The sequence below is a fragment of the Bos mutus genome, chromosome 11 (assembly GCF_027580195.1).
Source record: "Bos mutus isolate GX-2022 chromosome 11, NWIPB_WYAK_1.1, whole genome shotgun sequence".
NCBI classification, from domain to species: Eukaryota; Metazoa; Chordata; class Mammalia; order Artiodactyla; family Bovidae; genus Bos; species Bos mutus.
This window is the reverse complement of record NC_091627.1, coordinates 5,485,283-5,510,359: the sequence shown is the minus strand read 5'-3', so window position 1 is coordinate 5,510,359 and position 25,077 is coordinate 5,485,283. Positions and strand designations below refer to the sequence as shown.

General features: G+C 56.8%; 1 protein-coding gene and 1 long non-coding RNA gene across 3 annotated transcripts; one reads left to right on the top strand and one right to left on the bottom strand.

The window, feature by feature from the left end:
* FAM78A (family with sequence similarity 78 member A) lies at positions 1-15,788 on the bottom strand. 2 transcript variants are annotated; one of them, XM_070378827.1, is made up of 3 exons: positions 15,228-15,788; positions 13,544-14,608; positions 1-3,076 (listed from the first exon to the last, which is right to left on the bottom strand). In XM_070378827.1, exons 2-3 carry the CDS (start codon positions 13,804-13,806, stop codon positions 2,548-2,550), a joined length of 792 nt encoding a protein of 263 aa, XP_070234928.1. In that variant the 5' UTR covers positions 13,807-14,608; positions 15,228-15,788; the 3' UTR covers positions 1-2,547. The 2 variants fall into 2 exon arrangements, with proteins under 2 accessions (XP_070234928.1, XP_070234929.1); XM_070378828.1 differs by lacking the exon at positions 15,228-15,788 and adding an exon at positions 14,950-15,096.
* On the top strand, positions 15,157-24,517 carry LOC138989813 (uncharacterized). The gene is made up of 4 exons (XR_011465954.1): positions 15,157-15,292; positions 19,816-19,902; positions 20,415-20,601; positions 24,093-24,517. It is a non-coding gene; the product is annotated as an uncharacterized lncRNA (long non-coding RNA).
* Positions 24,518-25,077: the final 560 nt, after the last annotated feature.

Here is a 25,077-nt window from a genome sequence, read left to right as displayed (position 1 = left end):
CTACTTTAAAATTCCATTTTATTTCTCTTTGTATTTGTTGCTGTTGTTTTAAAAATGTTCACGGTACATTTTTTTTTTTCAAGAGTCTTGTGCCTCCTGGTAAGTGCACTGGTTTGCTTTCACAGTACTCTCCACGACGGCGGACGGTCCTTATTGCTGAAGGAGTGTGTCCACGCCGGGGAGTGGGGACACCGGAGGGATAGGGGTGGGGAGCCCAGGTGAGAAGCCTGGGTCTGTGCTCCTGATCCGAGAGGCTGAGGGACCAGACCCAGGCTAAGTCGAGCATCCTTAGCTGGACCTCCAGCCTCCCCAGGGTCTTCCCAGCCCTCTCTTTAGAAAGGCCGGGAGGGGCAGAGAAAAAGGGGTGAGGGGTAGAGAATGGGGGTGGGGAGTGAGCCAGGCAGCAAGCTGACTGGGAGCCCAGGCATGCAGTAGGCATGGAGGTAGGGGGGAGGCAGCCGGAGCAGTGATGGCCTCCAAGAGGGCCCTGCTCCCTCTCAGGGGGAGTGGGCTTGGGAGACTCTACCCCCCGAACAGCTCAGGACCACTCCTCCCCCAGTCAGAACTCCTCAGCGATGGCCCAGCCCAGAAGCAGCGCTGTGGTTCCTGACCCCTCGCCCAGAGCCCTCTCTCCTTTTTAGTGCAAGAAAGACCTGAGTGCAGAGAAGGGCCTAGCCGCCTAGAGGCCAGGTCCCGTCCACGGCAGCCGGACTTGGCCACCCCGGCGCCTCCACAGCTTGTCCCCAGGGTAGGGGGCCTCGTATCCCCCTCGCTGGAGGCTGTGGCCTCTCTGGGTGGCAGGCCTCCCTCCAAACACACCAAGGGAAGCTGGCTGTCTCCCCCCACCACCCCCCAACCCCGGGGCCTGACAGGGGTCCCCGAGCACCAGGTGGCCCGCCAGCCACACCAAGTTCTCCCCCCGTCCAGTGGTTCCAGGAGAGCTGCTCACCTCCCATTGGGAGCAGGCTCGGGAGATGGCTGGACAGTAAAGCACCCCTTGAATAAACGCAGTATCCCACGGATAAAGGAGCAGAACGAGGACTCAGTGACCCACGCCCTCCCACGGTCACTGGGGCTCCTCCAAGTGGCTCATCTGCAGCAGAAATGCCTTATTTCACTCATCTGACAGTTTTCTGTGCTTGATTACCATCCGTTAGAATGAGGGACCCAGGTGACGTCGCTGTGGGTCTGGCAAGCTTGGAGGAAGAGGGTTTCAGTTGGGTGTCCCTCAGCTCCTGCAAGCAGCAGACATTGTTAAAAAAAAAAAAAAAAAACAGCTTGGCGTCACTCAGGACCAGGTCCTGGGGCCCCCAGAGGGCCCTCGTTCCCTTCTGTGAGGACAGGCAGCGGAGGCGGGGTGGGGGTGGGGGTCTGCCTTCTGCCTTCCCAGACCCAGGAATGCCCATCTGTGGGGGCCCCCACCTCCAGCACTGCAGTGCCCAGAGCCTGTCTGCAGCCCTCCCCCAGAGTACCTGGGAGGGGCGTCCCCTGAGAAGATGCTGCAGGGAGGTGCAGGCCCTCTTACCTCTGAACTACAGCTGGGTAGGGTGGCTGGCCCCCTCCAGGCATCGGGGACCAGTGTGGATGAAAGAGAAAAGCTGAGATGTGCCAACGGACCCATCCAAGGACCAAGATGCTGGAAATTCTTACCTGCAACTCACAGGACCCGCCCTCTCTCCTCCTAGCCCCACCCAAGGCAAGTTCTGGCTCCAGAAAAGACAGGTGGGACACCTCCGGCTCAGAGCTCAGAGCCCTCTCTGCAGGCAGTGGTTAGGGGATGGGGTTCTACCTGGGGCAGAGAGAAGGAACTTCCGGGGCAGAATTGGTCTGTGGTTTCGGCTCAGCTAAAACGAAAGAATGAGCAGCTGGTTTTAGATCTACCTGGGCACCCCCGACCACGTGGGCAATACCCAGGAGGAGGGGCTTGGGGGCATCTCTCTCTTTCCCCATCCCCTCCTCCCTCGCCTCTGGCAGAAGATACAAAGTCCAATAGAAAAGAGATCCTGCTTTCTTTGTTCCGGGTTTTTTTTTTTTTTCCTTTAAAATCAGCTTAAGGCAAAAGTTTGGCAAAGCAAGTCTACATAAGGCCGCATGACGGAGGACGGGGCGGGGGCAGGGGGGTGGGTCTTTCCCCTGGAGGGGCCCGCCGCACCCACCAGGCTCATCACCAGCTCCTCCTCAGACCCTGAACCTCGTAAAGAGGCATTTAAAAAAAAGAAGAAGAACAGAAAAAGCAGTTGTTTCAGGGTGTCTGTTGCAAATGAATGAACTTGCGAGGAGAGGAAAGGAGACCCAGGGCGACACTGACGGTGCACGTCGAGGGGTCGGTCCTGCCTGGGCCTCCCCCTCCCCCAGGAAAGCAGGTGCCAGAAGGGCGGGGGCGGGGCGGGGTGGGGAGGGGCCATCCCAGGGGCATTCGCACAGTGAGATCCGCCCCGCCAGAGAAGGTAGAAAGGTTGTATTTCGCTGAATGACCACAGAGTCCGTGTGGGGGGTCGCTTGAGCGGTGTCCTCATCCGGGTGTCACCACGCGGGCGCCCTCGGCCGCTACCGGTGCTTGGGCGGGATCACCACCAGGGGCGGCCCAAACTTGGGGCGCCACATGAGGACCTGAGCGTCGTTGGCGTTGGGCTTGACCAGGGCGCTGGGTGGGATGGGCTCGTTCTTGCTCAGGATTTTGGGCTGGTCCTGGGCAATGGGCTCCCGGAGCCGGGCGCGCTGGCCCAGGGGCCGGGTGGGGTTCACCTCGATGCTCAGCTGCATGCGCCAGTGCAGGGTCTGCAGGATGATCATGTCATTGGTCGAGGTGTTGGTGGCCACCAGCCACGTGATGAAGCTCTGGTCCCGGTAGATGTTGGTCAGTTTGGCCACGTTGCTCTCACTGACGGGCACGGCCCACGTGACGCTGGGGTAGAAGTTATCGTTCATGCTGATGATGAACTTGGAGTTTCTCTTGGTGGGGCCCACGATGGTGCAGGTCTCTGTGGTGTTGCCGTACCACGGGTAGTTCACCCCGTCCGAGTCGCTGATGGCCTCGATCTTGCCTTCCTGGAGGTCCGGGAGCTCCCAGCTGGACCTGAGGATGGGAAGGCAGTTTACATCACCAGCCAGCCACAGGCTGGTCTGCATCCCTTTGTCCTGGGGGCTCACCTCTTGGGGTGGGCCGACAGGAAACAGACACCCCAGCATCAGGTCAAGGAATTGGGGCTCCCCTAGACCTGGCACCCCCCCCAAAAGCCACATCCTGTTCTCTTGCATCATCTCAGATTGGTCTCCCCCCTCCCCACCCCGGAAACCACTCTAGACAGGGGCTGGACTTTGGGAAGCCCTGGCTGCCCCTGGCCTCAAGGGGATGTGTCCCAGGGAGGGGCCTGGGGGCAGCGCACAGTAATGGGGAGCCCTGACATACGCTGTGCCCCCCACCCCAGGTCCTGGTGGCTGGTGGATCAGCCACATGCAGCCCTGTGGTTTCAGTGAGGGCAGAGGCCACTGATCGTGAGAGGCTGGGGGTCGAGGGGCCTCTCCTGAACACACAGCACATCAGGGCACCCTGCCTGGGAGTGCAGAGGGCAGGGAGTTTCTTTCTCTTGCTTTAGGGGCTGACAGGAAGATTCAGGGCCCAGTGGCTGTGAGGTCAGCACTTCTAAGAGTGATTCCAGTCCCTCCATTGACCAGCACGTGACCTAGGTCAAATGCCTGCGCTCCCTGAGCTTTGGTGTTAGCACCTGGACCAAAGGCACAGGAACCAGTGCCCAGAGCCCTCGCTCAGACTCTGTCCCCTCCCCTCCAAGTCTCCTCCACCACGTGTGGGTCTGGGCTCCCTGGCCCCCTGCCCAGCATGGCCAGCATCATAGGTAGTACCCCCTTCTTTCTGCTCATGTCAGCCTAGAAGAAGAAGCACAGTATGGCCTGAATTGCTCCCACCCAGTCAGCCCATCTTCGGAGCAGCAGAACCAAGAAAACCTGAACAGCCCATCTCAAAACACCACACTCAGTCCCTGCCTCCGGGCCAGCTATACAATCAATGCCTCCTGGCCTTGCTGCAGCTGCCGGGGAACCTGCACTTGCAGCTTCAGGCCCAGCTGAGTACCAGCAGTACTTGGTCAGCCCATCTTGCTTTCAGGGGTCTCAGTCTTCCTGGGGTGGAAGAAGGCGGCTGGGCTGTCTGTGGAGTTCAGACTCAAGAAACCTACTGGACTTGCTCAAAGTCTCAGCCACCCTCTCACTGGTGTGACACCTGAGCAAAGTCCCTATATCCCCTGGGCCCCAGACTCATCACCTTGTCCCACCTGGGGTCACGGAAGGATTCAGGCAGGAACATGCCAGCCCAGGGCAGGGCACAGGACAAAGGCCAGTGACTGGTGTCTGCTGGCACTCCTGTCGCCATGGCTATTGCTATAATAATAGCTCTCAGACAGAAGAGGACACTGGCCTGTCCCAAGTCACTCTGAGGACACGTGTGGCTGGATAGCAGCATTCGGGGAACCCACCCGTTAGAGACTCACCAACAATCACCTCCACCCCACTAGGCAGATAAAGTAAGGAAAGCTGCGGGTGGGGGTCTTTTTCCTCAGTGATTCCGCTGGGCAGTGAGACCTGGGCGCCTGCCACACCAGACGCTCTGCCCCCAGAATTCTGCACCTGTGTACACTAGCAGTTCTCTCCAGAATATATATTACAAAATGTATTTTTATTCACAGCAGCACTGTTCACAGTAGCCCAAATGTGGAAGCAACCCAAGTGTCCATCACTGGACGATGGATAAAGTGGTCTGTCCATTACAATGGAATATTATTCACCCTTAAAAAGCAAATTCCGACACACGCTACAACATGGATGAACCTTGACGTCATGCGAAGTGAAATAAGTCAGACACAAGAGGACAAACACTGTGTGATTCCACATATATGAGGCCCCTCGAGGACTCAGATTCAGAGACAGAAAGCAGGATGTGGTTGCCGGGGGCTAGGGGAGGGGCACGGACAGCCAGGGTCCCACGGGTGCAATCTCAGTTGGGGAAGATGAAAAATTTCTGGAAATAGATGCACAACAGAGTGGATGTTTTTAATACCCCTGAACTTAAAAATGGTTAAGATGATAAATTTTATATATATCTTTGTTGTTTTGTTTAATCACTCAGTCGTGTATGATTCTTTGTGATCCCATGGACTGCAGCCCGCCAGTCTCCTCTGTCCTTGGGAATTTCCAGGCAAGAATACTGGAGTGGGTTGCCATTTCCTCCTGCAGGGGATCTTCCCACAGGGATCAAAGCTGCGTCTCCTGCATTGGCAGGCAGATTCTTTACCACTGACCCACCAGGGAAGCCCACGTATAACTTAATCATAATTAAAAATGCATTCCTGAGATGTAGCATTTAATGTTGCTGCTGCTGCTAAGTCGCTTCAGTCGTATCCGACTCTGTGTGACCCCATAGACGGCAGCCCACCAGGCTCCCCTGTCCCTGGGATTCTCCAGGCAAGAACACTGGAGTGGGTTGCCATTTCCTTCTCCAATGCATGAAGGTGAAAAGTGAAAGTGAAGTCACTCAGTCGTGTCTGACTCTTAGCGATCCCATGGACTGCAGCCTACCAAGCTTCTCAGTCCGTGGGATTTTCCAGGCAAGAGTACTGGAGTGGGTTGCCATTGCCTTCTCCGATCATTTAATGTTAGCAATTAGTAAATGTGGTCACTACTGGAGGGATAATTAGGAATGTGATTTTTGCTAATTTTTCTGTTTATTTCATTAAAAAGGTCACAAATTAACGTAACACCTGTCTCATAGGCCATCTCCAGCCCGGGGCCCTGAGCTCGTCAGACTCCAAGGAAGGAGGTCACAGTTGTGAACCTGGAGATTCAGCTGTCCCAGGGGGATGGCCGCCACAGACCAGAGAAGAGGGTCAGGGTCCCTGTCCTGAATTTCTCAGAAGCCCGTGTCCCACCTGCATCCAGCCTCCTGGAAGGCACCTACTCTACCTTCTCATGGTGTTTCACTCTTAAAAATTGTTTTTTGGGTTTTTTTAAGGCAGAAAGCCATCTCGCCAAAGGCCCCCTTTCACTTCCTAAGAGCTGGCTTGTTTGGGGGAGTGGGGCTTGGTACCCGCATGGCCCCCCTCTCTCTGTGTCTCAGCCTCTGACCCCAAAGCTTCAGGTTCCCTTTCCCCTACCAGCCCCCCCAGATGCCCACGCGCTGGCTCAGTCACAGACGGGTGACGTCCCCATGAGCGAGCAGACAGCCCTGTCTCACGTGGCGTATTACTCAGAACCAGGGCCAAGGGCGTCTGTTTTCACATCATCACAGGCCAGCTGAGCTAGCTGTGGTCTCGGTCCAGTCTCCGAGTCGAGGCGGTACGAGGCGGCGTGGGTAAGGGCACAGTAGCTGAGGGATGTGGGCCAGCCCGGGGCCAGCACCACCCTGGCTACCAGCTCTGGTCAAGTCACAGCTGTCAGCTCCACATGGGTCCACCGTGGTAATCACACCCACCTTCCAGGTTTCTGTGATGATTAAACCTGTCGACACATACCACCTGGTACGCGATAAACAGCAAAACGTGGAAACCCCCGGAGAACATCCGAGGGAGGCGTGCCTCTCACACTAACGGATTGGCCAGCCCCGATGCGACCTGAGGCCTTCTGACCTCATTTATGTTTCCACATTATCTGGGCTCTGAAAGGAGTAGTTTCATACAGTTCCTGCCTTGAAGACTTCCTGTTTGTTCTGCAGGGACCTCGGGCTTCGAGGCAGACCCTTGGTTTTCCGCTCCCAGCACACCCTGAGCCTTCTGGTTTGCAAGGTGAGGACAGTACAGCTACAGATGTCACCGAAAGGTCTGGGCAAGGCTCTCAGGTCCACACGGATGCCCAGCCAGCACCAGATCTAGGTGGAGGAGGGGGATTTGTGAACACAAGCAACCGCCCATCTCTGCCCAGCGCCTCCTGTCCAGACCCCAGGGCAGGTCCTATCAGGCCTCCCACAGGGGAGCAGGGGACATGGTCTCCCCCATGTCCTCTCCCCCTTTGCTCGCCGGCCTACACAGGTCTTCAGGGCGACAGTGGCCACAGGATGTGTGGCACCAGCACAAAGTGAAAGTTGTTCAAAAGTTAAGAACTGCCACGTGGTAACCGTGGAGCCAGGCACCAGGCCGGGGGCCCTTCAGAGCACAGGACCCCGCTGTGCCCACGCCCAGGAAACTGGCCCACTTCCCGTCACTCTCCCGCCCTCATCCTGGAGGTGTGGGAAAGCAGAGGACGGCAGGCAAGTCCAAGCTTCAAGCCGGGCTGCAGATGCTTTCTGGGGCCTGCTGGCAGCACATCTGAGCCAGACTCCTGAGTTCCCCTCAAACCCCACTCCTTCTGCAGCGCCATCCAAAAGCCACTCAACAAACGTCTGCAGGAACCCCCACGGGCGCTGGCCACCCCGCCGTGGCGACCCGGTCATTGGCGATGTTGGAGGCCCTGCACCCTCTGGACGCCCGAATCCATCCCTGATTGCCCCCTCCTCACCTCCAGACTGCCCCCCGTACCCCCCCGCCTCGTCCCTGGCCACAACCCTTCACCTCTCCCAGGTCTCCTCCTGCCCTCTGCCAAGCTCTCCTCCCTGAAACACAAGTGATCTTTAAAAACACAAAATGGATGGCACACTTCCTTCCTCCAACCCCTTTAAATCTGCCGTGACCCCTCTTCCCCATGGCCCTGAAAGTCAGATGCAGGCGAAGCTGAGGGCCCCCAGGTGCATGCCTGCACGCGTGCACACACAGTCTGCAGCGTGCAGACGCTCCAAGCAGTACGACTGACGGGGAGTGAGTCTGAAGGGGTTACAAAAGGCCTTCCCTGCAGGCCAGAGAAGGGGTTGAGGCTGTGCCAAAGGGCACCCACAGAGGCTGGGGAGGGTCACCCTATGGCCCCAGGCCCAGCCACCAGCCCGAAGTTGGCTGTGCTCAAAGGCCTGTGGGTAGAGAGGGAAGGAAACCAGAGGTGCCCAGAGACCAGAGGTGTGACCCTCCTGTGGGCACTGTTTCCTCCCACCTCACCACTCCCTCTGCCCAGGCCGCAGTCCCAGGGCCTGCCACGTGGGGAAAGGGCCCAACAGCACCTGTTTCAGTTTTCAGTTTTAAAAGCTGTGTTTTGTTTTGTTTTTAAAAAGCAAGCCATAGAGAAGTACCCAAAGTGAGAAACGTGAATCCTGCCTTCTGGGCCGCCCCCTTCCTCGGCAAGGTTACTCACCACACCCCACTCTGGTGAACATCCTTGTGAAGCTTTCTCCCTGCACATACCCAGTATATGTTCGGTTTTTAGTGACAGAATCTTGATGCGAGCCCCTCTTCGTCCTATGTAGCAGCCTCGCCATACTCTGCCCTGGAGACAGGACACTGGGGGTGTTCGTGGCTCTTTGCCACGATGGCCGGGGCTGGAGTTTCTGCCCGCACACACGTCCTTTCTGCCCCGCTCCTTCCATTCATGTATTCATTGACTCATTTGTTCAGTAGACATTTTTATGTGCTTACTACCTGCCAGGCACCAGGCCAGGGGCTCAGTTTCTGTTAAGAGACGCCAGAACTACTGGGTTGGCCAAAAAGTTCATTCAGGCATGTCCGCGACACAAAGAACCCCAACAACAGTACCAGAGTTGCAGGCCCCGTGTGCTTATAATTCTGAAAGCTCACCTTCCAGAAGCTGCCCACATTGTACCCCCACACCGGGCATTACCGATCCTTTCCATTTTTAACCCAGATCCTACCAGCGGAGAAAAAAAGCATCTCCCCATTTCATTTGCCACTCCCCTGATCATGGCGGTGGCCGGTGCCTCCCCGCACAGCCCGGGAGACGCCAGCTTCTGTTTTCTGCCCTCAGAAGGCGAGGGTGGGCATGATCGCCAGGCGGGGGCCGGCCCAGGGGCAGTTCTTTTGGGGTCGGGCAGTACCCCCGCCCCCAACTTCCTCCCACCCCAAAGCCTGGAAACGAGGACTTCCCTCTCCGGCCTCCACCAGGGCCCCGCAGATGGGGGAGGCCGCCTTCCGGGTGCAGAGAGGAAGTACCGTCCCCAATTGTTCTGCCCGGCCCCCCGGCAGGCCCAGGCCGCAGGAAGAGGCCACGTGGTCACCAGGCCATGCCTCCTGACCCGGCCCCAGACCTGCTGGAGCAGAGCAAGCCTCCTAGGGCAAATGGCCTCGGGTCTGAGCAGCCCCAGCCTCAGCATCAGTGAGGACCTCTTGGACTCCTTGGGAGACCAGAGAGAGACCGGGGAGCCAGGCAGAGGCCCCTCCACCCCCGCCAGGCCCTTTCCCACTGGCCTCGTCATCCTGCTCAAGTCATCGCAGGTCTGGCTGCAAAAACCCTGAGAGGTCTCATCGCCAGAGATTCCCATGCTCTAGGCGGGTATGGGAAGCCGAACCCAAAAGAAGAAGAGCAACGACTCTAACACAGCAATCTGTGCTGATTCCTTGCCGGGCGCTGTGTAATTGATGATGAATGAATGCTAGTTACGGTAGGGATAGCAACTATGCAACCAGTGCTTTGTATACGCAGACACTGTGCTGAGTCCTCATCAGGCACTATCTCATTTAGTCCCTCAACAACCCCATTTCACAGATGGGAACAGTGAGGCTCATAAAGGTTGGGAACTTGGCCTGAGCTTGCCGTACCTGTGGATGGTGGAGCTGGGGGGCCACGCCCTGCTGAACAAGGGCACGGGCAGGTGGCATTGTCAATCCAGAGAGACCCCCATGTCTTGAGCTGTTCTCCTCCCCTCACCCCAAGCCTGCCCTTTGGCAAAACCTGGAGCCAGAGCCGGCCTTGACTTTGACTTTGGTCGTGAGCCAGATTCCCTGGGGGCTCCAGCGGGAGGGCAAATTAGGGATAATGTGAAGCGTCCCACACACAAGGGAGAAATTGGGACTTGTCACTTGGAAGATTGTGCCAGCTGACAGGTGGCGGCTAAGGATTGCGGAGGACGGGGCTGTGGAGGCAGGCGTCTCCAACAGTATTTTTTTTTGGGGGGGTAGCTTTTAAAGCAATGTGGGCTGAACCCCAAACGATATAGAATCCTCTCAAGCTGGCACAAGAAACTCACCATTTTCTAGCTCTCCTCTTTAAGCTGGGGCATTACTGGGGTTTGGCGTGTGGCATTGTTTCACTGCAAACATTTCCAACCCACAATGTCATTCAAAAGGGTTCTCCTCCTGGATTAGAGATTAATTTCAAGCAGGGATAATGTTTGGGGGTATTACGGGTTTTGGTTAAGTATTTGGAATTAATATTTTTAATACAAGAACAGAAACCCTAACCTAACCTTTGCACCTGGCCATCCGCTCCCCAGGCCTTTAAAGCCCAGGGGGGCTTCATTTTAAGGCTTCAAATTGCCTGGGTCTAGCCCAGCAGTTCTCAACCAGGGGTGACTTTTCACCCCTTCTGGGGACATCGGGCAGTGTCTGGAGACATTTTTGGCTGTTAGGATTGGGGGAGGGAGGCTCCTGGCATTGAGTGGGTAGAGACCAGGGACACTGCTCAATATCCTGCAACGCGCAGGACAGCCCCAGTCCCAGCAAAGTTAAGGGGCAGCTCCGGGCAGCCTGAGGCCACTGGTCACCCCACCTCTCACCACCCCTGACTTTCCTTCACATCACGGGGCTTAAAAAAGTGAAGAAGCCTCGTTATCACAGGAGGTTTGGGATAGGGAAGAGTCTTTCCATCCCATCAAAATGCTTCCATCTGGGACTTCCCTGGCAGTCCAGTGGTTAAGACTCTGAGCTTCCAATACAAGGCACGTGGGTTCAGTCCCTGGTTGGGGAACGAAGATCCCATATGCTGCGTAGCAAAAACAAAATGCTTCCGTTGGTATTCAAGCAGGCACAGCTGTCCAGGCTTTTCCTGGAGGCCAGAGCCTCCCCACCGGCCAGAGGAACCATGCTACTTGCTAATTCAGTTTCTTAATACAGTTTTGTTGATTAATAATCAAGCAGTTTCCAACTGTGCATTTCAGCCACAGGGCAGTCACCTACAGCTGTCCTCTCCTCGAATCCTCCCAGCAGCCTACAGGCACTTCTAACTCCCCATCCACAGATGGCAAAGCCTAACCTCCAAGAGGCAACTTGCTGAGGCCCCAGAGCCAGCACTGGGGTCATCCTGACCCCAGAGACTGAACTCATTAATGGCCAGTCCCTCCTGCCCCTCCAGGGAGCCTCCAACTCTGCTCTTTTTCTGGGGCTGGTCCCATCTCCACCGGGACCTCAGTGGACCCTGGATAAGGAGGTCCGTAGGACACAGGGGTCCCTACGCTGAGATGTGTTCCGAGAAGGGGAGAGAACAAAAGGAAACACATACAGAATGAGGAAAACGGCTTTCAACCACTTGAAAACTCAAATCACGCGACTCACACTGTTAACTGTTAAATTCTTAAGTCAGGGAATAGGCTCTGTGTGAAAGAGGAAGACCTGGGCTGGGGAGAAAATTCAGCACGAGGAGTAATTTACATCTATCTGAATTCAGCCACAATTCTTTTTACAGGTCCCGTCACCCACTCCCTGTCTGACAGGAGGATCATCACAGTAACGACAGCGTTACAGACAATAGTCACCTGCAGTAAGTATCTACTGTGGGCTTGGCGCAGGGCCGAGAGCTTGACCAATGTCACCTCCCGTAACTCAATAAGCCCATGCTGCAAGGCCTATGACTGGCCCCGATTTGCAGACGAGGAAACCGAGGGTCAGAGTGGCTAAGGTCACACCCTGGAAAGTGACAGAGCCTGGACTGGAGCCCAGGTCCGCTTGACTGCAGTCTAGGTGTGCGCTCGGTTCCTCTAACCAGGAACCAAGGACTGGCACAGACAGAGAAAGGTCAGCTCAGGTCTCCTGACGCAGGCCTGCCTCCAGCCATAGTGCCCGAACGGACCTGGAGCCACCAGAGGTAGCCCAAGGCCTTGAAGACTCACGGGTGGGGAAACCGAGGCTCCGGGCCAGGCCTGCTCCCTCCCCACCACACAGCAAAACTCAGTCCCTTCAACCCTCCGCAACTTTCCTCTTCCTGGTGCTCACAGGAGGACGGAACTTTCCAAGTTCAGAAGGACCCTCTGACTTCCCTATTCCTTCTCGGGAAGAAAACAAGCTTAGCCTAAAAGCCTAGAAAAACCCTTGTGTCTTGCCAGTTGTCCCAGATGCCCTGCAAAGCCTGAGAATATTTTGGGCTTAAGACTTCTTAGGGAAGGTCCACACCAAGTAACTAAGAAGCGTATTTCCCTTCTTGGGATGGAAAGTCAGTACCATCTCCCGCCACCGCCGCCAACCCCGCCTGGTTTAATAACCACTTGGAGAGTCAGACCAGAGCATAGATGTCAGGTAGACAGAGGGGAGCCGATGAGTGTCCAGATATGGCCCACGTGCCTCTCGGGGTGGCCGTGGTTACACCTAGTTTTCAGTTTTTCCATGATCTTCCTGTTGCCCTTGTAACATCAGAGTCACAGGTGGAGAAGCCACAAGATTTGGTGTCCCCTCCCCATCCTCTCTAATTTCAGGTGGCTCCGGGGGTTCTTAAATCAGTTTCAAGTCTGAGGGCAAGTCTGCTACAGGACGGGGGAGGTGTGTTGCAGGGGTGGATCCCGAGAGAGAGGCTGTGGGCGAGCATCCATGGCCACTCCCAGGGGTCTAGTTGGGGGGCTGCCTGGTGCCTTCAGAAGCCTCCTCGTGCTCAGAAACAGCTATTGTCATCGCCCTGTCTTAGGCACCCCTTCAAGTTAAGTCACTTCCCTCTCTGTCTACCACTGCTCTTTGCACACTCAGGGTGACCATCTCTAAGATCAGGGCACCTGCCAGGATCCTAAGAGGCCTCACCAAGCGCTACATTACCCTGAGGACATTCTAGAGACCGGGCTGGAGAGAAGAGGCCAGTGGGCTCCTTTCAGCTGTTAGGGGCCCCCTGGAGCCCTCTGCACACTGATGATGGAGGTCCACAGAAAGTGGCCTGCTGCCCCAGAGAGAGAGAACACTGCACTGCAACGCAAACCAAGTTTCTAAAACCCTCTCCAACAAAACTCTATCCTGAACAGAGCAGAGCATCCCCCCAGGTCTTGATGTGCCTCCGAAAATGCAGGGGGACAAGATCAGGCTCAACACAGAGCCCTGCACGCTAACTCTGGAGGCTGTGGAAGCCCATCTCTCCTTCCCTGAGTGCCCACTATGACCACGTGGGCTGGCGGAGGCCTGAGCCAGGCCAAGCCCCTGCCCCTCCAGTGACCCGGGACAGCACGCCTGCTTTGCCAAAGAGGCACCCGATGGAGTGTCCCTCTGCTTCCTGGGCATCTTGCGGGGAGGGAGATGGGAACCCTGGGGGGACCAGGGACAGTGGAAGGGAAGGTCCTAGAGCTGTGACCCGGATCTGAATCAACAGGCAAGCCCTCTAGGTCGCCTGGCCGAGGAGGACTCAGAGAGCACTTCCACGCCTGCCTCATGCTTCCCTCTGGCCCTGGAGAGACCCCTCTGTAGCCACCCCCCACCTCCCCCCCTTCTCCCCCCCTCAGCGGCCCCCTCCCCGAAGCTTGCTTTTGAGCAGTACTCACATGCCCTGCTCCCCATACTGGTTGTAGAACTCCATGTGGCTGCATGCCTGGATCCAGCCGACTATCCAGGTCTCCTTCTTGGGGATGGGCGGCATGACCACCTGGGCCGAGGCACGGAAGTGGGGTGTCCGGTAGCGGAGCACCACGCTGGAGGACTCATCGATGCTGGTGGGGATGGGGTCGATAGAGGCCTTCACATCGATCACCGTGATGCCTTCCCGGAAGACTCTGGCTTTGCCTCCGATGCTCTGAATGCAGCCCATGGCACACAGGACCACTCTGATCTCCAGGGAAGACCAGCAGTCCCAGGGAAGCTGGGCATTGACAGGATGGAGGCCGCCGGACCCAGTGCAGACAGTGGTACAGCTCTTTAATCTCAAATCCCAAGACCGATATCCATAGGATAGAAGATTCACTGAGTCCAGGGGGTTCGCATATCACTACCGCGGGGCCACTTTATAAATAAGGATTTTGCTGCATTTCAAGGGCCCTGGGTTCTCTCTTCTGCGAGCAGTGAACAAAAATCACCGATATTCTTTGGGTTAAAAAAAGGAAAGTTTGGAGGTTAATGGATAAGCATGTTGTTCAGACATCCAGCCCTTCCCGTGCCTCACACGCGGGGAACGCAGCTCCGAGACGCTCCCTGAAGTCTTCGGGCGAAGAAGGCAAACGCCGGCAGACACATAAATAAGGAAGGCTGCGTCCCCTGCGCGGTGCCGCCACCCTGGCTGCCAGAGACCGACTTCCTGCCCTTCTGCCTTCCGCACGCGCTCGGGCACACGCACCCGGCCGCTCGCCCGGCCCGGTCGAATCAATGGGAGAGCAGTTTCTGTTCAGTCGTCCAAGGTCCGGGGGCCCTCGGGGGCTTCCAGGAGGGCGAGCGCCCGGCGCGGGCCGCCCGCGGGGTCCCCGTCGGCGCCCACTCGCGGGCGCGGGCCGAAGCCCCCACGCGGGCGCGCCGCGTCCCCTCGCCGCTGTCGCTGTCGCCGCCCGCCGCCGCCGCCGTGCGGGGGGCCCCGGGGCTGCGCTCGGGCCGCTGCCTGGTTCGCCGCGGCCGCCGAGGACCTGGAGGGGGAGGTGGAAGGGACAGGGCGTCAAGGCCGGCCTCAAAGTTGAACCGAACTTTGCTGCGGGGGACGCGCTGGGCGGCGACGCGTGTGCGCGGGGCGCGCGGGCTGCGGAGCTGACCGCGCACCTCTGGGCGGTCTCCCCGGAGGCGGCGGCCACCCCCAACACCCGCCCGCCCCGTCAGTGGCGGCCGCACGACCGCGCGCACCAGCGAATAATCGCCGCCCGTGACATCTCCGCTGACACCTCGCGGCCCGGAGGCGGGGTCGGGGAGGGGGAGGCCACCGCCTGGCACTGCAGTGGGCCTCGTGGACTTTGGGTCCTGGCACTGCCCCCACCTCCTCGCTGCCGGCGCCCCTTCCTGGTCAGACTCCCTCCGGGCCCTCCCCACCACGGGGGGCGCAGGGCCACCCTACAGGCGGGTCAGGTCGGACGCACGCCCCTTCACGAGCCGGGGCTCCCCAGGCTCCTGAAGGGCGCAGTGCCCCTGCCCCGCCGCTTTTATGCCCCTCTAGCCAGCCCCGAGTGGCCCCCCATCCCCGCGCGTCCGGCGCGCTCGCCGCCGGCGGGGAACTTTGGCGCGCACGCCCCCACCCGGGCGGCGCCTCCGACTCACCTGCCCCTCGGGCCGCTCCGCGTGCCCGGGCTGCCGCCCTCCGGACGCCCCCGACCTCACAACGGGTACGTCCTGGGGGCGCCCCCACCCCCTTTCTCGGGGAAGTGTCCTTTAGCTCTACAGGGGTTTGGGGGCCGGCGTGGACGACCCCCCCGGCCCCCGAGTCCTCCTAGCTCGGGGCTGCCCGGCGGGTGGGGGTCGGGGGTCGGGGGTGGCCGGGGGCGGAGGGGTGAGGCTCGGGATTCTCTCGCCCCCACCCCGCTCGCCTGCTTTATTTTATGATCATCGTGAGCGTGCTGTCGCCGCTCAGCCCCGCCGCCGCGCCGCAGCCGCCTGGCGCGCCCCGCGCTGCCTCGCTCTGCTGCAGCATCGGAAAGGCAACCAGGTCAAACTTTGCAGAAACTCAGCCCCTGCGCCGGCCTGGCCCCTAGTCCGCCCGCAGCCGCCAGCCGGGAGCGCAGCGCACGCAGGGACCGCCGCCCGCTCGCCGGCCCCGCGGGGGTGCAGGTCCGCAGGGGGCGGCGGGCGGGCGGGCGAGCGGGCGCCGCCTCCTCCTCGCCGCCCGCCCCGCTCTCCACCCTCGCTCCCCGCACACAGCCCTCCTCCCCACTGGTGATCCTCTCCCCCCACCCCTTGCCCCCCTCTCGCTCCCTCGCTGTCTCTGCAGCTGCTGGGGGAGCCGAGCCTCTCCTTGCAGAAACGACATTTCCTTTTTGGCTAGCTCCGGGAATTCTGGGTAGTGTAGTTCGGCTTCTGTCTCCGGTCCAGGTGGGCTGCTCCTCGTGCCCTTTGAACTCAGTGGGCTTTCCCCGGATCTGGGCAGGCGGAGGGGTGGGAGGTGGGCGTTGCCCTGGCCTGGCTGGTTGAGACAGCACAGGACTCTGGGGGAGGGCTCCAGGGCTGGGAGGTTGGGAGTGAGGGGAGAAGGGATAAAGGTCCCTGTGTTGTTCTCTGTGCTGGGCCTCTAGGCACCCCGACAGGTGGTCAGGGCCTGTTGGGCCCCAACTGTGATCAACACTGGACAAGCCTAGTCATTTCATTTACCATCAGCCAGCGCCCCCATGGGAGGCTTATCGTGTGTATTTCACAGAGCCTAGGGAATCCAAAGCTGGGAGATTTCCAAGACTTGCCCACCAGTCCCACCCAGGTGGGTGTCCCAGCTGAGACCGGGAGGTCTACGTGCAGAAGAGGTCCTAGAGGGGTTTGACCCTGGACAGGGGGGATCACTGTTAACCTCTCTAAGCATCTTCGAACCAGGACCCACCTACCCCCAACCCCCACCTTGGAACTGCCACCAGGAAAAGGGGGAATGGCCAGGTGGTTTGTGACATCAGAAAATCTGGTAGCCACACTAGAGCCATGCCCTTCTGCCATGATTTTGCCCACCACAAGGCACAGGGCAGGTGGTTCCAGCCAGAGCATCCTGACAACAGTGAGGGCAGGATTTGGAGGAGCAGAGGGTTCCCACCACTCTGAGGTCCTCTTTGAGGGGTGATCAGCCAGCCAAATGATCCATCTCATACCAGCAACCAGCTTGGGCCACAGGCAGGAAATGGCCAGTCGAGGTGGCCACTGCGTCGCGCCCAGCCGCACCTCTGCCATTGTCCCGATGACTGCCATGGGCCCTGAGCCTAATGAGGGGGCATCCCTTTCCAGATCAGCTAGGAAGTGGTTTATTCCTGGTCCTGCTGACTGAGACCAAGGTGTGGTGGCCCTTGGGATCTGCCTACTGCCAGAAGGGAGGAACCCCACAGGGCTCTGAGGGACCCCGTGTAAATTTCCACTTCTGGGAAGAAGCTTTCCCAGCCTCAACCCACAGTGTCCTCTCCCTGCTGTGAACTCGTGGCCTCCTCAGAACATCCTGCCCTTCTGGATGCACTTCAGCCTTCACCCACTTCAGCTGGTGGGTGAATTATTTATTATGCTGTTCACTTTATATAGAGATATTAACTTTGGGGGTGTCCCTCTCATCTGCCCACACTATCAGCTCTAGTGCTTGGAATACGGGAGTGGATACCCAGTCCCTTTCTCCAGGGGATCTTCCCAACCCAGGGAAGGAACCTGGGTCTCCTGCATTGCAGGCAGATTCTTTACCAGCTGAGCCACAGGGGAAGCCTGCTCTTCTTGCTCATCCTACGTGAAAGAACAGAAGTCAGAACCCGAAAGTGTCTACTAAGCAGCCAGGCCCCCGGAGATGATTTCCAAGAGTCGAGTGTCCTCGATGCCTCTTAGAAGTGGCGTTACACCCTGTAGTTCTGGGCTCGGTTGGCCTGCGTTCATGATGATGACGATAAGGTGTCCACCACGTGTCCATATGCGTGCGTGCTAAGTCACTTCAGTCATGTCCAACACTTTGCGACCCTCTGGACTGTAGCCCGCCAGGCTCCTCTGTCCATGGGATTCTTCTGGCAAGAATACTGGAGTGGGTTGCCGTTTGCTTCTCCAGGGGTTCGTCCCAATCCAGGGATTAAACTCACATCTCTTATGTCTCCTGCATTGGCAGGCGGGTTCTTTACCACTAGCATCACCTGAGAAGCCCACCACACCACTGAGCAGATATTATCTCTTCCGACCCCCTTGGCCCCAGGAGGTGGGCTGGACAGAGAGACCCATGGGTCAGGTGACCATGGTTTTCCAGAGTCTGCATGCCCCTAGATCTGGCCAAGTTCAAAGCCCACTTATCTCCTCCTCCCCCCTTGCCTGGGGGCCAGCCCCCTCTGAGCCCAGGGGGAAGTGACGCTAGAAAACCCTGTGTCTGGTAAGTCCCACCAGAAGACTGCTTGGGTGCCCATGGGGTGAGCAAAAAATAGAAAACCCCTGACCCTCAATCCCAGAGATGCCTCCTCTTCCACGTCACCTCCTAGGCTGTATTTTGTCTCGGGCTAGTTTGAGGGCCAGTTCTGCAGAGGGAGAGCACAGGTGGTGTCTGGGGGCCTTTTTCCCAGGCTCTGAGCTAAGGACGGGCACCCCTGGGCCCGCCTTGAGCGATGGAGGGTCTGAAAGGGCCAGCCCACACCTGCCTCCCCTACCCCGGCTCCCCACGGGCCCTCTGAGGTCCGGTGGCTTCCCTAGCTCTCGGGCCCTCCAGCCCTCCTGCCTCTCCACACAGCCCTGCTTCCTGCTCAGCGTTTTCTGGAGTCTGTGGGTGTTGGGCACAGACCCACGGCTGTCTCAGCATATGTGAGGGCCCATGAGGCCTCCACACGAGACTGAAAAGCTGGCGTCAGCAGAAAAGAGGGAGGGGTCATCTGCTTGTGATGTGCCCAGCACCACGGGGACGCCCACATGCCCCCCTCAGACCTCAGTCTCCCCAGACTCCTCTGTGTTGATGTCACCGGTGAAGGGGAAAGAGCAGAGGTCAGGAGGCACAACCCCAACTCCTCCTCGGGGATGGTGAACTCCCCAACGTGGCAACTTAGGAGCTCTTAGTGCCGTTGGTGGGAGGACAAGGTCCCTCAGTTTGCAGCACGCTGGCCCAGAGAGGTTGTGAAAACCCAAAATCACACAGCAAACCAGAGGGAGAAACAGCCTGACCCCACCTAGCTGGGTTTATATATATAAACACACACACACACACACACACACACACACATTCATTGGCTGTGCCAGGTCACAGCTGCGGCACTCAGGATCCTTAGTTGCGGCATGTGGGAGCCAGTTCCCTGACCAGGGATCAAACCCAGGCCCCCTGCATGCGGAGCTCAGAGTCCTAGCCTCTGAACCACCAGGGAACACCCTGAGATGGGTTTTAACACAGTGTCAATGAGTCCAAAGCCCTCCCAGGTCTGCAGGAAAGCTGAATGCAGGGTCTCTTCATTGAACATTACTGGAGCCAGGGCCTCTGCATGCATCAGCTTCATGGCTCTCCATGACAACCCTGTGAGCCAGTCCCATCACCAGCCCATTCCACATATGAGGATACTGAGGCCTGATGAAGAAGGAGGAGTGGATAGAACCCCTCAATGGCTCTGAGACCTGGAGGCTGGGGGATTCGATGTAGCAGGCATTCTCACCAGCATTCCCTGCAGTTGTTGGTGTTCAGCTGCTAAGTCATCCGACTCTTTGTGATCCCATGGCCTGCAGCATGTCAGTCTCCCCTGTCCTCCACTACCTCCCAGAGTTTGCTCAAACTCATGTCCATTGAGTCAGTGATGCCATCCAACCATCTTATCCTCTGTCGTCCCCTTCTCCTCCTGCCTTCACTCTTCAGACCAGCATCAGGGTCTTTTCCAATGAGTCAGCTCTTCATATCAGGTGGCCAAAGTATTGGAGCTTCAGCTTCAGCATCAGTCCTTCCAATGAATATTCAGGGTTGATTTCCTTTAGGATTGACTGGTTTGATCTCATTGCAGTCCAAGGGACTCTCAAGAGTCTTCTTCAGCACCACAGTTTGAAAGCATCAGTTCTTCAGCGCTCAGCCTTCTTGATGGTCCAACTCTCACATCCATGCATGACTACTGGAAAAACCATAGTTTTGACTATACTGACCTTTGTTGGCAAAGTGATGTGTCTACTTTTGAATACACTGTCTAGGTTTGTCATAGATTTCCTTCCAAGGAGCAAGCGTCTTTTAATTTCATGGCTGCAGGCACCATCCACAAGGCCACAGCTGGTCCTCCAAGGGCTCTCAGCCTCAAGGGTGCAGTCATCATGAGAACAGAAAGGCATTTCACAGGTGGGAAAGCCCTTGTTTTGCAGATGGAAATGTTAAGTGCTGGAATTCTGTTGCCCTGGGAGACAGGGTTCTATCCTTAACTGTTCGGGACCAGACAGGAAGCCAATGGTGAGGCTTGAAATGTCCACCTGGGAGACAGGCAGGCAGGGTTGGTGGGCCAGGCAGGTGGCTGGAGGGGGACATGTCAAGAGGTGAGGAGGCTACAGGGCCCACCTGGCATGACTGAGACACCTCACCTCTGCAGGGAGTGGGCTCAGACTGGCCAAGCCGGCACAGCTAGGATCTCAGAGCAGGCTCTGAGCTAGCCTCCCCTACAGAGGGAGACACGGGCCCGGCAAGGTCACACAGGGAGGGCTCTAGGACTAGAAGCCAGGCCTCCTGGCCCCCAGGTCCGTGATAGCCTCACTCTCTCTGCAGGGGCAAATGTGCGTCATGGGGCCTTGCATAAAGCCAGGTGTCTAGGGTGGCCGCAAATATTTCCAGCCAAAGGCTCAGGCACACATTTCTTCTAGGTCTGATCAGCTGGCCTCCCCACCATCTCAGGCCCGTGTATTCCCTCCCCCATATTGACTGGACACCTGGGCTGGGCGCTCAGAAGGCACCAGGGAACACAGCCAGGGCCCAGACAGACAACAGACCTGCTCCCCTCAGCACTCACATCCCCGTGGGCCCCAGAGATGCCAAGAATGATGAATGGAGGTATTAATTAACATGAATAATAAATAGGTACAAATTCATACTTGAAACAGTTATGAGTAAGTATTGATTGCTATAAATTACGACGTATATGAGTAAGTTGCTTTGATGAGCGTGTCCAGTAGCGAGCTTGGGGAGGGGAGGGTGAAGGATGCATGTTCCAGGGGTGTGAGGGGTGTGATGGTGTGTCAGGCAGAGTGTGTGGGTGACTGTGTGTGTAAATGGGTGTGTGTGACAGTGTGAGTTGGTATATGTGACAGTTGTGTATAACTGTGGGGTGCGTTTTTGTGTCTGGGAGGGGTATGTACGTCGTGTGTCCATGTGGGTGTGTGTATGAGGTGTGTAGTCATGTGAGTGACCACAAGTGGTGTGGGTGCAGATGAGATTGTGTGTATATTGTGTATGGAGGTGTGTGCCTTGTGTGACGATGTATGTCACACAAGTGTGTGAGTGTGTGAGTGCAGAGGGCAGTTTGCTGGTTGTGCGAGTGTATGTCTGTGTGAGTGTGCACGATGGCGCACGTTCATGCGTGGGGGTGGATGTGAGCCCCTGTGTCTGTGGGTGAGAGTGTGTGTCTGTGCGGATGTGTGTGTGACGGTGAGTGTAGGGGGGAGCACGTTTGGGGTGTGAGTGGGTGGGCCGTAGGGGCGTGTGTGAGTGTGCATGTCTGTGCACGTGTGCGTGCAGGATGTTATTTTGGGGCTGGAGAGGATCCTTAATGAGCCTGTGGGATGAGCAGGGAGGGCGGGGGAGGGCTTGCTTCTTCCAGCCTGGAGCGCAAGGGCCAGTCCGTGTCCCCGGCTTCGCCATCGGAGCCGCAGTTCGGTGCAACAAACGCCTTCTCAGGTCTCTCGAACGTACCCCGTCCCGGCAGGAGGGAGCAGCGGCGCCCGGGTCCTGGCAGCGGCCTGGGCAGCGAGCACTGGTGCCTGCCACCGGTCACCTGGCACTGTCCCCCGGCGCCCCCACCCCGCCCGGGCATCCTCGCGGCGGCGGGGTTGGGCATCACCGTCCCGCGCGCCGCAGGTGCGGGAGGACGCGGACGCCGCGCCTCCGAGGCTTGCTCGGCCCGGCTCCCCGCGCGCGCCCCGCCGCCGCGAGCAACGGGGACGGAGGTGTGGTCAGCAGGCTGGGTGCGGCCTCGGATCGGGTGCGGCACTGGGAGTTCTCCAAGGTGCTAAAATAAACCCAGCGAAGGATCAGGTTTCCCGACCGAAATAACCCAGGAGCGGCCTTGGAAATGCGAACTGAGAAAGCGATCCGGGGCGGGAGCTGGCGGGGTTGGGGGAGGCGGTGATGAAAGATGCTTTTCGCAAGGCTGCCTCTCCCTCCTCTCCCCGCCAGCTCTGCCTCTCCCCAGAGTGGAGCTTCTCACCCCTCCCCTCCTCTTTTTGGGGCCATCACCCCCAAATAGCCCGCCTCCGCTTGGCCATCTATCTTTAACAGCAAGATTTGTAGATCAGAGCCCAGCCAGCCAGTCATTCCATATACGTTTATTGAGCTACTAGGTGCCAGATGGGCTTCCCAGGTGGCTCAGTGGTAAAGAATCTGCCTGCCAATTCAGGAGACGTGGGTTCGATCCCTGGGTCGGGAAGATCCTTGGAGAGGGAAATGGCAACCCACTGCAGTATTCTTGCCTGGAAAATGCCATGGACAGAGGAGCCTGGCGAGCTACAATCCATGGGGTCACAAAGAGCTGGACACGACTGAGCGACTAAGCAATAACACCACCTAGATTCCAGGCTCCCTGGACAACTTGTGCCCCCAAAGGAACAAACAGACAACAGGCCCTGCCTCACGGGCTCTCACTCTGCTAAACCCATGCAGAGCAAGTAAGTGTATGACGTGTTAGAAAGGAAACTGACCAAGGAGAGAATTAAAGGGCAGGAGAAGGTAAGGGGTATTGGGGTGATGTTTGAACTCCGAGGTATCCTGCTGGCTCACGCAATGATTCAGAGAGAACCCGTTCACCTCTGAGCTCTGGTGTTCTCGTTTGTGCCTCAGGGACTAAAAGCCTATGAAGCTGCGGCAACAGTTGAGACGCGGGTTTAGCTCTGAGTCTGCCAAGGAGCAATGTTAAGTACAAGTTAATGATAAATAGTAGTAGTATTTATCATATTTATCATATCATAACTGAGTATTATCAGCTCAGTAGTAGCAGCTGATCTATCTTAAACATTTAAAGACAATGAATAACAAGGGTCTATGATGTATAAACAGCTCTAGGCCCCAGGATGTTGCCAGAAAATCTCTCCTGCCTTCAAGTGACAGGCAGTGTAGCCAAGCGGTTGGGGCAAGGACTTTAGGCTGAGTCCTGAGACACTTCATTGCACACCACACACTCCTCTCTCAGTAACGGACAGTGCTAGAAGAGAGAAGTTATATGGACCAAGGGCCAGGTGAGGCGATGGTTCAGAGAGGCCAGGTGGTCTGCAGGCATGCGACCACCTTTGTCCTGCCCGTTGGTCTTGCATGGGGAGGGGGGCCTGACACATAGCAGACCCCAAAAAGTGTTCCAGGGGCTTCTCTGGTGGTCCAGTGGTTAAGACACCATGCTTCCAGTGCAGGGGGCACAGGTTCAATCCCTAGTCAGGGAACTAAGATCCCTCCTGCCACAAAGTCAGAAAAAAAAAAAATTAAATGTTCGAAGAGGGAGAGAGCGAATGAGTGAGTGACAAATGAGGCCAAGTGGGTAGGGAACAGAAAAACTGTGGGAAACGGAAAAACTCATGGCTGGGAAGACAGCCTTCTGGCTCAGAGTTATAGGGATCGGCCAGCCCACATCTTAACTCTGGTCTTGCTTGATCAGCTCTGTGGCCTTATAGGTGATGTCACCACTCTAGCCTTTTCTTCCTCGGCTCTAGAAGAGTGTGGTTAGACTTGCCATGTTGGCTAGAAGTGTCTCTGACCCTGTCCTGGTTTTCTGGGTCTGGGCGCTGCAGTAGGTGGCTTAGGTTGACTCATCAGATCTCACGGGGTTGCATCCAAACACCGTTTTATCTGGTACTCGCTGCTATAGCCACTTATTTACATTCTGCCTCAGTGCACAGGGGTGTGTGTGTAAGGATGGCTATGCCACCTAATACTTAATAGTTTTGAACAGTCACAAAATAGAAACAATCTACATGTCTAAAAACAGAGAATTGCTTCTACAAAGTTTGGCCCAGCCACATGAAAAAATACCAAGCAGTGGTTGAAGACTGATGGGTTGTCATGGAGACATTGCCAGGTCCATATTGTTATATGGAAAGGGAGAGGTTAAAAGGATATATAAATACAGTCATACTTTAAATGCATATTTGTTTATCTCTGTATTTGCTATACATAGATACAGTTTAATAGATATTCTTTCTGATTGTTAAAGTAATACTTGGTTGTCATAAAACATTTCAATAATTGGAAATGAGAAGTGCGAATTCCTTTGTAACCTGACCGTTCTCATGCTAACAGGCGTGGCACCCAGGCAATAGAATTTCTTTTTTTTTTTTTTGCAGCAACATGCAGTGTGTAGGATCTTAGTGCCCTGACCAGGGATGGAACCTGTACCCCCTGCAGTGGAAGCACAGAGTCTAAACCACAGGACCACCAAGGAAGTCCAGGGTTACACCTATATTATATCATCTGTATTCATTGAATTTATTGCTGTAAGACTGTAACATTTGATGATAAGAAAAAATAAGGCTATTGGTAAAAATATACTGTTTTGGAAACTGGCTAGTTATTTCACAGGTGTATATACTATCTCCCCAACTATACAGAACTATAAGCAGGAAGAGATCAATGAAAGCATCAATTCAGTGGATAAATGAATTCTAAGATGCTCAGAAGTGGGACAGTGTAGCCTGTGGTAGGAGCTCATAAAGGATTGGTGCCTGCTTCTCAGTTGCCTGAGAAGGTGAACTGGGTCACCCCAGCTTACAGATGGAGGGGCAGGTCTCAGTCTGAGTGAGCCGCCTGAGGGAGAAAGAGAAGCCAGGAGCACTGGCAGGATGTGCCTGTGGTCAGTAAAGTAGAGGAAGCTGAGCTAGGGTTTGAACCCAAGGTTGACCCAATCCAAAGCCCACTTTTCACCACTCCTGGGCCAAAGTCCAGTTGGACTCCATGGCCCTCCCCGACATGGAGCCCATTGTAGCCCTGGGAACCTGCCGGCAGCTCTTGCCAGGCCAAGATGCTGACACAGGCCTCTGGATATTAATAGCCCCTCTCTGGGCTGGGCTCCTCCTCCCCTCCTGAGGTCAGCCTGGATCATGGGCCCCACCCAGGAAGAGTGGGGGGAATGCCCTGCTGGAAAGCTGAGTGGGCACATCCCAGTCCCTGTGGTCTGCAACATCTGAGTCTGGAGGCCCCAGGGACTTCTTGGGATTTGGGCCTCACCTCTTCTGGATTTCACCCCACTGAGCCTCAGCTTCCTCATCTGTAAAGTGGGCACGATATCATGACTTTGCTGGAAGGCTGGTTACATGGTATCAGTAAGCTAGA

Excerpts from the sequence above, each read along its gene's own strand:
- FAM78A (XM_070378827.1), bottom strand. The coding sequence starts at position 13,806 with ATGGGCTGCATTCAGAGCATCGGAGGCAAAGCCAGAGTCTTCCGGGAA. Across the intron at positions 3,077-13,543 it reads CAGTATGGGGAGCAGGGCAT|GTCCAGCTGGGAGCTCCCGG; the intron begins GTGAGTACTGCT and ends TCCCATCCTCAG.